Source organism: Camelus bactrianus, chromosome 15 (genome assembly GCF_048773025.1).
Source record: "Camelus bactrianus isolate YW-2024 breed Bactrian camel chromosome 15, ASM4877302v1, whole genome shotgun sequence".
NCBI classification, from domain to species: domain Eukaryota; kingdom Metazoa; phylum Chordata; class Mammalia; order Artiodactyla; family Camelidae; genus Camelus; species Camelus bactrianus.
The window spans coordinates 62,953,377-62,966,144 of NC_133553.1; the positions used below are offsets into that span (position 1 = coordinate 62,953,377).

General features: G+C 36.8%; 1 protein-coding gene across 8 annotated transcripts in view; it reads left to right on the top strand.

Moving 5' to 3' along the window:
- Window positions 1-12,768, top strand: part of APLF (aprataxin and PNKP like factor) — an 83,154-nt gene that overhangs the window by 37,783 nt on the left and 32,603 nt on the right. For all 8 annotated transcript variants that reach the window (XR_012499000.1, XM_074341257.1, XM_045523204.2 and 5 more), the window contains exons 7-8: window positions 2,367-2,728; window positions 8,163-8,288. Coding sequence is in view for 7 of the 8 variants with exons in the window: in XM_074341257.1 (XP_074197358.1) it covers window positions 2,367-2,728; window positions 8,163-8,288 (488 nt within the window). In the remaining variant the exon portion in view is untranslated. The remainder of the gene's footprint in view (window positions 1-2,366; window positions 2,729-8,162; window positions 8,289-12,768) is intronic.

Below are 12,768 nucleotides of genomic sequence, written 5' to 3' on the forward strand. Positions count from 1 at the left end.
GCATAAACAATGTGGGCGCTGCAAACTACAGGGCTTCTGCCTCCCCCTACTTCTTCCAAGTACAGAGCATCCTGCATCTTTCCTCTTCCCTCATTTGCCAGTTCAGTGACTTGCTCTGGCTCATGAGCTTCGTAACTGGCACAGTACAAATTTATGTCTCAGCAAACTTACAAATTACTGCATGTAATGGATTTTTGGGACTGTTTATAAATAATTGAAACCACAAATGTTAAATTCTTGAATGCCAAGGGTCTACTGAATATCAATATTTCATAGAGTTCCATAAAGAACATTATGAATTCCAGCTTTTGTACCTCTTAGAATATATTAACCCCTGACCCGTAGTGTTGATATCTGTGGCTTGATTACTCTTTTCTCTTTTGGAATAAACTGACCTATTAAACATATTCCTTGTAAAGATACTTAAAAAGAAAAACAGAACAAACAACCAAATCCTCCTTTACATTTCATGGAAGTAGAGGAGGTTGAAATATGATGCTCTACATTTCATTTCTTTTATTTCATTCCTTTGGTTTTTCATTTTTAAATGGTAGTATAGTAGATGCTTGTTGTAAAAAGTTAGAATATTCAGATGCATATGGGGTAAAAAGTGAGAATCCTGATTTGCCTCATCCTTCAGTCCCATTGCCTTACTGATGTTTTGGTTTGCATCTTAAATCTTCTCATTTGGATTTCCACAAGTAAATACTCACATAGATATATAGGGATTTTTTTTTAAGCTAGATGAAATCATAGTATATGTTGTTTAATTTTAAAAATCCTTAGATATACATAGATCTTCCTCATGCTTTTCAGCCTCTGCATAGTGTTTCACGGTAGGAATGTATTCTGCTTTACTTAACTATTTCCCTAGGTGTGCCCTTTTTTCCCTTTAATAAATGTGACAGGACACTGAGTGGGCTGTTTTCACCCCATTGTCCCCAAACTGTTGTTGAGGCCCAAAGCTGGGGGCTTACATTAATTGGTATAAGTATCTTATGTTTGAAAGGAGCCCCCAGCAGTGAGACCAGACCTTTCCCCGTGGGGCTGATTGAAAGGTATGAGACATACTCACATTCCCACCCCCGGGCTTTATGCAGAGAGAACCGAGAGCCCAGAAGGTTTTAACACTGGGGATAGTGCTGTGCTTGTGGGAAGAAGTTAAAGAGACTCTAAGAGAATTTATTGTGGAGTTTCGAGATGCCGACAGGAGTAAGAGAGTGACGTTTTATTGGACAACTTAGCCAGTGGATTTGCTGACCTACCCCATTGCTTCCTCTACAGGGGAAAAGACAGTTGGTGCGAGTTGACCCAGTGGGGGACCGCCAGGTGGGGAGGCGGGTCGGGATTGCTCTGTTCCCACCCCACAGTTCCAGTTCCTGGCGTGTGTTAGTTGGTCCCGTAGCAAAGGGAGGTGGGATCGGGGTGCAGCTGAGCAGCTTGGGAGAAAAGAATGTGTATGTTAGAAGGATGTGGCATGAATGCCACCAGCTGAGGGCCAGCTCCAAGAGGTAGCCACGTGATTGCTTTTCCCCTAGGTTATCTGTTACTCTGCAAGAGCCATGATTAGACCTAGGTTCTTTCTGCCAGGTCTTTTGTCAGTTTGGATGACATTTTCAAGTTGCATACTGTGTTTCTTAAAAAAGAAAAAACTTACCAAAACATCTAAGTAATTAGTTGAAAAGAAGTCATGCTAATATCTTCTCAAGAAATTTGAGCTATTGGATAGTAAATAATAGTAAAACCAGCTATTTTCCAGAAGACAGCCAGCGTACATGAGTTCTTAGTTACATGTAGGGGTGAACATTGACGTATATCTGGTATGTTGTCATCACATGCTAGAAATTGTTGCTGGGAGGACTGGGGTTTATCTGAGCAATGTTTCCGCTCCACAGGAAGGATGGATAATTAAGAGGTTATTTTTAATAGGATGAGACCAGGCTTATTCTTTGTACTGGTAATAAGTATGCATTAAAAAGTTTTTGCAGTGCTAATGAGAATATTTACTTGACTCGGAATACTTTTAATTGGTTAAACTGAAACTGTTGTTTATACTACTTCAGAGGAATCATGTTTATTTTCTAAGTCTGTCATAGCTTCATGCAAATTTTCCTGTGAGGGAGGAGCAATTATTTAGCTATAGGGAAAAAATCATGATTATATTTAAAGGGTAGAAATAAAGTATTACAGTAACATAAAAAATTGTAAGGACAGTGCATGGTATTTTTAATAACTTTCAAATGTGAATCTTAAAGTTTTAAAATATGTATATTGCATGAATCTTGTAGTTTCATGCTTTTATGCTAAAATTTACATATTTCTTTTGAAACTCGCTTTATTATTTATTTTTCCAACTTGTCTGATAGGAAGTGCCACAGTCATGTTCTGCAACCACGTTACATAGCACAGAAGTGAGTAACGTGAAAACTGGTACACAGAGAAACAAAATCCCAACAGAGGAGCTTGGTAAGGCTTCTGAGCATAAACTCATCACTAAAGGAACACGAAATAAAGATGACGAGACGAGGAGCTGTTCTGAGAGCCGTTCGAGTGCCCAGGGCAAGTCCTTCCGTGATGGGTCTCAAAGATCTCATCCTCAGTCCAGCTCTGGTCCCTGCAGTCCTGAAACTTCGCACACAAAAGCAGAGGCAACCGATGCAGTTCCACATGGCTCTGAGGAACACAAGGTCAAGCGGACATCCTGCATGTATGGGGCAAACTGCTACAGGTAAAATGAAATCACAGGTAGCATATAGTTCTGTTATTTCAACAGTAGGTAACTATGTAGGTGTAAACTGTGAGTGTTAAAAGCCTGGTAAAGCCCACTGGCCTCAAGGCTAGGAGCGTCACCATGTTTCTGCTGGTTTGCACTTTGTCAGCACGCATTCTAGCGAGCCTGCTGGAGGCTTTTAAAATATGGTGTGGAATTATGGGTGTTTTGTATGTTGATATACTGTGCAATGCGAAGATCTGAACTGGGGAATCCAGGCTTGAAAACAGAATCACTCAGTCCTGAATACCTGCTTATTTAATGTCTTATGTAGCTGCTAGAAAGATGGCTTCATACACAGTCATTGTATGCAGTATCACTGCCAAGAGAATTGTAGGTTGTGTTTGAGCATCTTATTACTCCGGTGCATTTTCCTTTATGTTTTTCTAGTGGTGCTTTTGCATCTCCGTGATATCTTCTCAGACAACTGGGTTGATGGGTTACCCCTGTACTGAACTTCATTTGATTACATTGCACCGTATTTTCTAATTTCGTATTCTCTCTCTAAAATGCAGTGCCATGGTAACACTTGAATAACCATATTTTTCCATTTCAACAGCTGTAATGTATGCATTTATTCCCAACTTTGTCTGTTTGCAAGGGCTTTATCTCCACGTGTAGAACACAATGTAGAAAGTTGTGGAATGGAAGTGTATAAACTTTCTGTTACTTTGGGGTTTTGAAAAATCCCGCTTGGTGGTTGTCTTACTTAGTTCACTAGAGCTGCCATAACAAAACGCCACAGCCCGGGTGGTTTAACAACTGGAGTTTCTTATCTCACGGTTGTAGCAGCTGGGAGCCTAGGATCAGGGCGTCGGCAGATTTGGCTTCTCCTGCGGCCCTGGCTGTCTGTCTTCTTGGCTTGCGGACGGCGCCTTCTCGTTGTGTCCCCGTGTGGCCTTTTCTCTGTGCATGCAGCCCTCGTGTGTCCTCCTCATCTTACAGGGACACCAGTCACTTTGGATTAAGGCTCTCCCTTTAGGACCTTGTTTAATCTGAATTATCTCTTTAAAGGCCCTGTCTCCAAATATAGTCACAGGAGGGGTTAGGGCTTCAATGTATAAATTGACGGGGGAGGGGGGACACAATTTAGTCCATAACAGTGTTCAGCCCTGGCATTTGTCTTTATTAAATGTTTTATCAGGTTCATAATGACTTCATTCGTATTTTATGATGATAATACATGTTACTCCTTCATAGCTTATGAATAGTTATTTTACTTTTTTCACTAATTTTGATATACATATTTAATACCTGGGAAATATTTGCCACTGAAATCTTGAAAACAAAAGGTTTATGTTTGTAACAAAGGGAAAAAAGTAGCCTGTATTGAGTTCTTGGTATCTATGTACATACATCATAACAATCATTTACATGTGTCTTTTCTCCAGCCTCAGTGACACTGCATTAGCTCATGCCATGGTCTCTCCAGGACAGGTGAATAACCTCCCAAGTCTCTACCCTTTCCTTCAAGTTCATAGTACTTCCTCATTGTTGCCTGAGTGATCTGGCTAAGAAAATAAAAACAAAGATAAAAAAGAAGAGAAGAAAGACCAAAAAAACCCCAACCTGACAATATTACCCTCCCGTGCGGAATGTTTCAATATCTGACGGCTGGGTTTCTTAGCCTAATGCAGAAGGCCCCGAACTCCCAGTTAATTGTTTGGCTGCACCGTGCCGTCAGGCTGTTGTATGTCCTTTGGACAAACTGTCTCCTTTTTCTCACTCCCGCCCTGCTTCAAGACCCTGCTCACATTCAACTCCTTTCTGACATGCCCATTCTTCCCCAAATTGCTCATCACCTAATCTATGCAACTTTTTGCCTCATACAGTTTCTAATATTTGATATTAGATCTAATATTTAATATCTGATCATTGATCTCTAATGATTTATTTGTATGTTCTGCCTTGTTATAGAAAATTATTCCTCAAGAGTAGTCATAGTCTGTCCCTTGTTGTCATGCTGTTGACTCCCAAGTCTGTGTCTCCAGTGCAGATTTCTGTACTGAATTCTAGATCCAGGTAATCAGCACTTGTCTCACAGGCACTTCAAATGCAACCTGTCTAAAGCAGTCACGTCTTATTTCGATCCTGTGTGAAACAAAATAACAACAAAATAGCATTTAACTTTGTAGAAACTTCTGCTTCCAAAAAACTCTTTGAAAGATGTACTCTTTTGGGCTCATATAGTTCTTCTGTTTAATCGCATATGGTTCCATTAGTAAACTGATTTTAAACATGGGACAGAAGTTGAAACGTCTCTTTTTAGCATATAAGAAATTTATACCTTTATTAAAACTTGTAGCTTTTATCAACATAAGGTCGTATAAATTATCTGAGTTAATAGTATATACAATAAGGCTTTCATCTCTGATAAAGGTGAAGTGTCTCATTGAGGATCAAACCTCCCTCTGAAAACAGCTAGCAAAGCTGAACGCCCATGTTTGAGAACATCAGAGGCAGCCAGGACCTTGAGGCTCGTTTCCCCCTTGTGACATTTGCTGATACTTCAGTATTTCAGGCGAGAGCTCTGAGGACAGGCAGAGCTTTGGGCAGTCTCATGGAGCTTCGGCAAGAAAAACGGAGTTCAGTATTTCTAAGTAGGAGGGGCCTCGTTTGGGAGTATACACAGTCGGGAGGGAAAATAGCATAATAAAATTGAATATTGATTATATAAAGCAGTAATAACTTCCATATAAAATTTTTGTGAAATTAACATATATGGAAATAGCCCAGAAGTGGTTGGAGATTAAAGCAAGTCAGTTTTGACTACTCTAGTTACATTATGTAAGTTGGAAAAATACAGTACTTGTTATTTAGTGACTGACTTATTTTACTTGTTCGGTCCTCAAGGTTCATCCATATTGTAGCGTGTGTCAGAATTTCCTTCCTCTTTAAGGCTGAATAATACTCCATTATATGTGTATATCATGTTTTGTTTATCCATTCTTCTGTCAGTGGACATTTGAGTTGCTTCCATCTCTTGGCTATGGTGAATATTGCTGCTGTGAACACAAATAACTCTCTGAGATCCTGCTTTCAATTATTTTGGGTATATGCCCCGAAGTAGAATTGCTGGGTCGTATGTTAATTCCTAATTTTTTGAGGAACCATCATACTGTTTTCCATAATAGCCATGGTACTATTTTATATTTCTGCCAGCAAAACACAAGGGTTACAGTCTCTCCACATCTTTGTCAACACTTGTTATTTTCTGGTTTTTTTTTTTTTTTTTTTTTTTAGTGGCCATTTTAATAGGTGTGAGGTATGATAACATCACTACATTTTTTACTTTCATCTCCCTAAAGATTAGTGATGTTGAACATCTTTCCATATGCTTCTTGACCATTCTTCTTTGGAGAAATGTCTATTCAAGTTCTTTGCCCGTTCTTGAATTGAGTTATTTTTTCGTCATTGAGTTGTGGGAGTTCTTTATATATTCTGGATATTAACCCTTCATTAGGTACATGATTGCAAATATTTTCCTCCTATTCTGTAGGCTGCCCTTTCACTTTGTTAATTGTGTCCTTAGATGCACACAAAATTTTAATTCTGTAGTCCAACTTGTCTGTTTTTACATTTCTTGCCTTTGCATTTAGCAAGAAGCCTTTACAAATACAACGTCATGGCACTTTCTCCCTGTTTTCTTCTGAAAGTCTTATAATTTAGGTCTTAGTTTAGGTTTTTGATACATTTTGAATTAATTTTGTAATGGGGTGTAAGGGAAGGGTCCAGCTTCATTCTTTTGCATGTGAATATCCAGTTTTCTCAACACCATTTGTTGAAAAGACAGTTCTTTACTTTTGAAACAGTTTTGGCACCTTTGTTGAAAATCATTTGACCATATAAGCAAGAATTTATTTCTGGGCTGTCTGTTCTCTTCCGTGTTGTCTATATGCCTGTTTCTGTGTCAGTACCATACTGTTTTGATAGCTGTAGTTTTGTAATAAATTTTGAAATAAGGAAGTATGAAATCTTTTAATGGAAATTAAGCCCGTGTATGTCTTTCACCTCCTTAATTAAGTTTATTTCCTAAATGTTTTATTTTTAAATGTTATTGTAGATTGAATTGTTTTCTTAATTTCCTTTTGGAATTGTTCATTGTAAGTGTATAGAAACCTCACTGGTTTTTGAGTGTCGATTTTTGTATCCTACAACTTTGGTGAATTTATTTTTTCAACAGTACACCAAAAGTGGAATGTTCATGGCAGTATTATTTATAAAATCAATACCTAGAATGAATCCAAAAGTCTATTAATAGTCAAATGGACAAATAAATTATAGCAGTTTCATACAATGGAGTGTTACGCAGTAATAAAATTGTTACATGCAACAATATGGAATAATCATACCAGCATAAAAAGAAGTACATACTATCTATTTCCATTTTAATTCAGGAACAGACAAAACTGATACTGTTATTTTATAACATTGCTTCTCAAAGTATGGTTCAGAGACTCCTGTGGTCCTGGTCCCAAGATGCTTTTAGGAAATCTATTGGGCCAAAGCCATTTTCATAACAATATTTACTATATGTGTGTCTTTTTCATACTGATTTTCTCACTCACAAGTTACAGTAGAATTTCTCAGCGGCTGCATGGTCTGTGTTAACGATTAAATGCAGAAGCAGGCATGAGAATCCAGATGTCCTCTATAAAGCCAGACATTAAAGAAATTTCCAAAGTATAAGACAATGTCTCCATGAATTTTTTTTTCAACATAGGTATTTACTTTAAGATGTGCTATTTGTGATAATATGTAAGGGGTTTATTGTTATTTTAAAATAAATATTTTAAAACTTTCTCCCTTTTCGTTTCTAATAGGGTAAATAATGCACATAAATAAAAATTTTCTGGAGTTTTAATAATGTTTTCCCAAAGACCAAAAAGTTTGAGAAATACTGTTTCAGATGACAGGATAGGGTTACCTTTTGGTAGCAAAATGGGTTTAGTGATTAGAAGGGGACATACAGGGCTTTTAGAATGTTGATAATGTTCTGTTTTTTATGTTGACTGAGGGCGTGTAGGTGTGTTCACTTTGAAACTATGTATGCTTATAATATTTATATTATATATGTTTATATTTATTTTATATATCCCATATATCCTATTGTATATATAGCCTATATAAAATACTGCTTTCAAATTGTTCATTGACATTCATGGCCTACCCCATGTCACCAGAAATTTGCTCCCATGAGAGTTCTGTACTGACTGGATGTCATGAGCTTTGTTTTTAACAATGTGGCATGTTGGTTCACATTCTGGAATAATCAGATGTGTTATTGTTTGGTTTCCTGCTATATCCTATTAATTATCTTTTCTAGTATATCTAGAAATCTAGTCTGTCCTATTAATTATTTATTCTGACAGCATATTTGTCCCTGTCATAGGAAGAATCCTGTCCATTTTCAGCACTTCAGTCACCCAGGCGATGGTGACTATGGAGGTGTGCACGTCACGTGTCAAGATGAGGCTGATGGCCGACCCGAGTGTCCCTATGGAGCATCTTGTTATAGGTATGGAAACCTGACCTGTTTGGCTGGCCTCCTTTTCTGCTTCATCTCTGTTACTTATTCAGGAGAAACCGCAGGCAAGCTTTTCATCTCAAGCCTTTAACTTTTAGTTTTTAAACTTCCATAGATAATAGGTTTTCATTTTGTTAATAAATAGGATTATAATTCTTTTTAGATAGTTCTAAATTGTTGAAGTTATTAACCTTATAAATGCCTGAAACTGTTCCTCATTTCCAACTTTCTAAAATGCAAATCAGATCATTTAAAAGCTGTCAGTGCTACCCCATTATACAGTCTATCCAGACTCCTCAGTGTGACATAAATCAAGTCTGGATGTTATGTCTGCCTCCCTCGACTCCTGCCATTCCACCGCTCCTGCCAACACATGACACTCAATCCTTAAAGAAGACAGTGCCTCCCCTCTCTCCTTCCATAGCACCTTGTGCCCGTGCGTGTGATGCACAGTGGAATTTATCTCATGAGATTGTGTTTGGTTCTTTCCTGGATTGGCTTCCCCTCCAGACAGTAAGTTTCTTAACAGTGAGGACTCTTTTATCAGCAACTTTATGTTTAAAGAGTGAATGAGTGCTTAGTCCAATTATATTTAATATAATTACCGACATATTTGAGTTCAGTTTTGTCTTTTTTGCTGTTTGTTTTCTATTTGTCCCGCATAGTCTTTGTTCCTTTATTCTTCTTTTCCTTTTGGATTCTTTTATTCTTTGTTTTTCATTCTGTCTTTTTCTCCTTCACTAATTTTTTCACTAGTTGCACTAGGTTTTAATAGGCATCGCTGACGGATTACACTCTACCTTACTCAGCTAGTGTCTATTTCCTCAAATAGCGCTCCTCCACTTGGTCCGATCTCATCCTTAGCCCACAGTAAGCATTGTCAGAGGCCTCTAGGGAAGAAAAGAGCCAGTAATTGCCGGCTTGCCTAGGAAAGACTTTTTCCTCTGTGGAATTTTAGATGATATAAAATTCTCGTTGCTCCCGCAATTCTCTCATAAAAAGAATTTTTACAATTCATGAGATTTTTTTTCCACCTAGTTGTTAGAACAAGAGTAATGGGCTGGTGTGACATCCTGTACCCTTTTCAGAATCAAAATCCCAATATGCCTATTCTTGAGGAGAATAAAAACAAAATATAAAGTGTTCCTAAAAATAATGATGTCAAAAGTTGCTGCTTTATTTCATTAATCTCTTTAAAGTAGGGTGCAGTATGGAGTAGCCAGGAGAAATTACTCGAAGTCCAGTGACTCACATCAACTAGCAGAAACTTCGAATCTATACCTAAGTATATTTATGGGTACATGTATTGTATTTTTCTTTTATATCTGTTGAGTTGCTTGGTGTCCTGTTTCTATTTGGAGATTAAGTCTTAAGGCTTTTTTGCCCCCCTCATTAATTGTAATTGCAGTTCAGGGAAACTCTTGGAGAACGTTAGATATGATCGCTTTCTCTGACTACTGCTTTAGAAATAAGGGAATGGAAACTAAGAAAGATTAAATTAATTGCCTAAGACTCCAAAGCTAGGGAGATCAGAACCAAGTGTCTTCCCTCCTCCAGTCCAGCATTTCTCTGTGGCATGGCCTGATTCCACCGTTGTTAGTCATGGCTGCTAAAGTATTAATAGTGGTTATCTTTTTGGCCCAATGACAAAACAATATTTTGGAGTTTAAGAGAAACTCAGTGGGGAGGGTATAGCTCAGTGGTAGAGCGTGGGCTTAGCCTGCAGAAGGTCCTGGGTTCAATCCCCAGTACCTCCATTATAAACCTAAGTACCACCCCCACCCCCACAAAAAGAATTTAAAAATTAAAAAAATTTTTTTTAACTAAAAAATAATTTAAAACCCTGATAAGTAACTTTGATTGAAGAAATCATGAATTTTTCAGATCAACAAGATAATTGAAACCCTGACTGCAGAAGCATGATATATATTTTTGAACCCTTTTTTTGTCATATTATCATTTTTAGTTAGGCGAAAAACATGATCTAGTAGATTTATTTTGTATCATGTAAACTGATATTATATTATGATCAGTTTACTCATTAACAGTCTTAATTTGCAAGAATAAAATTTTTTTTTGCCGTATACTGTTTAATGCTGTTAAAAAATGATTTAAATAAGACAGTTTGGGTGACACGAACTAACTTTAACACTGCATGAAGCAGTCAGTCTCCATTCGGGGAACTGCAACGTGGGGCAGAAGGCAGGAAGCTATTATAGGATGAAGAATAAAGAATGAGGAAGAGAAAAACAGAAAATATATGATTGGCTGGGGACACATAGTCAGCCTTGTGTGGGATGAGAAGGAACAAGAAAATAGAGCCCAGAGTTGGCTTGGGCTTTGGGGATTGGCAGACTGGATGCACTGTGTCTCTGGCCAAGCAGAGCATTTACAGGGGCCTGAAAGTCATCTAAGTTTCAGTTTGCTGACTTGGTGGCCCAGGCAGGAGCAGCTCCATCTTGGGCCTAGATGTTTATTTCAGCAGTGTTAGAGTGTAAGCCTGCTGTATCAGAATGATAGAATGTTCTAATTGAGCTTGCCTATTTCATGTAAATGTATGCCAGATTTTTCCAGTAGCCGCAGAAGAAAAATTTTGAAACCTTGCTGATCATAAAATAACCCACAAAATCAGCCAGAAATTACTGTATTTAAAAAAGTAAAAAGATATGCTCAAAAAATAGAGTCATGATAAGCCTTTATTCCACGATGATTGACACATTTGGAATGGAGATGAAATTCATGAGCTAAAATGAAAGATCTTTGTCTACTTTTTATCTTTAAAAATTTGTCTTCACAAAACAAGATAAGAATTATTCTCTCAAGTGAAATACTACATTGGCTTTTAATTTGTTTACTTACCAGTCTTAATTTCTAATCCCTTAAATGTGTGTTTTCTCTTTCTAATAAGTCTAGGTGATCTCAAATGTTATATAATGCATTAAATAATCTCAGTCTTATACTGCATCAGCTACCTAAATTTGTATTTTTATATTTATATATTTATGTATTGTATTCACAAGTATTGTCACCTATGGATAATATTTTTATCACTGTAGGGCAAATATAAAAACATGACACTGTACATACATGCATATACTTAATTTTCAGAAATTTCATCCAGGGAGTAAAATAGAAAAACAGATATGGTTCACATATTAATAAATATATTCTAGGGTAAGAATAAAGATTCTCATAGCCCAGGTAATATAATATATAGAAGGCTGATGTTGGGAAAAGGATCTTTAATTATTAAAGTTTTTTCTAGACTATGGGCATTATTAGTATTTTCTCTTGACATTATACTCCCCCAAAAAAAATCTAACAAAATTAAATCAACTTGGAAAAAAATGATAATTTGAAAGAACTGGTTGATGTCATTTTCGGTATCTTGCCCATTTAGCTGATTTTTTTCCTTTTGTGCTGTACACTGCAGTCTGTCAGAGGACTCACTCAGTTTAATGCATTTGATTAGCTTACGGTACTTGTCCAAATGAGAACATTAGATACTTAATGTCCAGGATAACCCAGTGATGGCAGCGCCTGCCTCTGACTCATTCACTTCCTCTGGTGCATAATAGGGTTTGATGCAATGCATTACTCCTGTTCTTGTTTATTAAATTAAGCACTAATCTTAGAATATACATATACATTAAAATGAATGGAATCCTACTTCAACCAGCTTAGTGTAAAAACGTAAAGGGAAGCTCACATACATTGCCTTAGATTTACAAAACTTTCGGCAGGCATATATTATACAAATGAAAACGTTGGTGCCTTCATGTTTGTCAGAAGCCAATGCCCTACATTTTTTTTTTTTTTTAACTATAATGCCTTCTAAGAGGGATGACATCAGGAAACGTATCAGTCATCAACTAATAAGTGCTCTCATTATAATGAATCTGCGGTATAATCTGTATATTGTGGAAGAACATAGTGTTTTTGCCACAAGCGTAATTCATTTTTAAAAACATATATTTGATGGTAAAATTATTATCTTTTATTATTTACTAACCCAGATGTATAGCTGTGATCTAAAATTTTTTGCTATCTCCTCTTTTATTTTTGAAAAGTGTCCCAAGCTATTTCAGTATTATCTTAATTGGTCATATATATGCAGACATACAGATGGGTGTTTAGTGTAAGTTCATATTATATTATTTGAGGCAAAATAAATAGGTTTTAATAGAGAAACTCTAGTTGCCTGGTGGTTAAGATTCCTGGAATCAGTCATGTGGGGTTATTGATAATTTTATTTGTAGTTAAGAATAATCAGAGTTGATAGATCTTAATCCATTTCTATACGATCTGCATATGGAGGAAGTAACTCATCATCGCTGGCCATGCTTACGGTTTTTTAACCATGTGTAAGAGTGCAATCTTAGAAGACGGTATCTTAGAGTAAGTGTTACTTGCTATACAGTTTTAGACGAGATTTGGCTCTAATTTTTTAAAACTTCGTTTAGAAATAGCG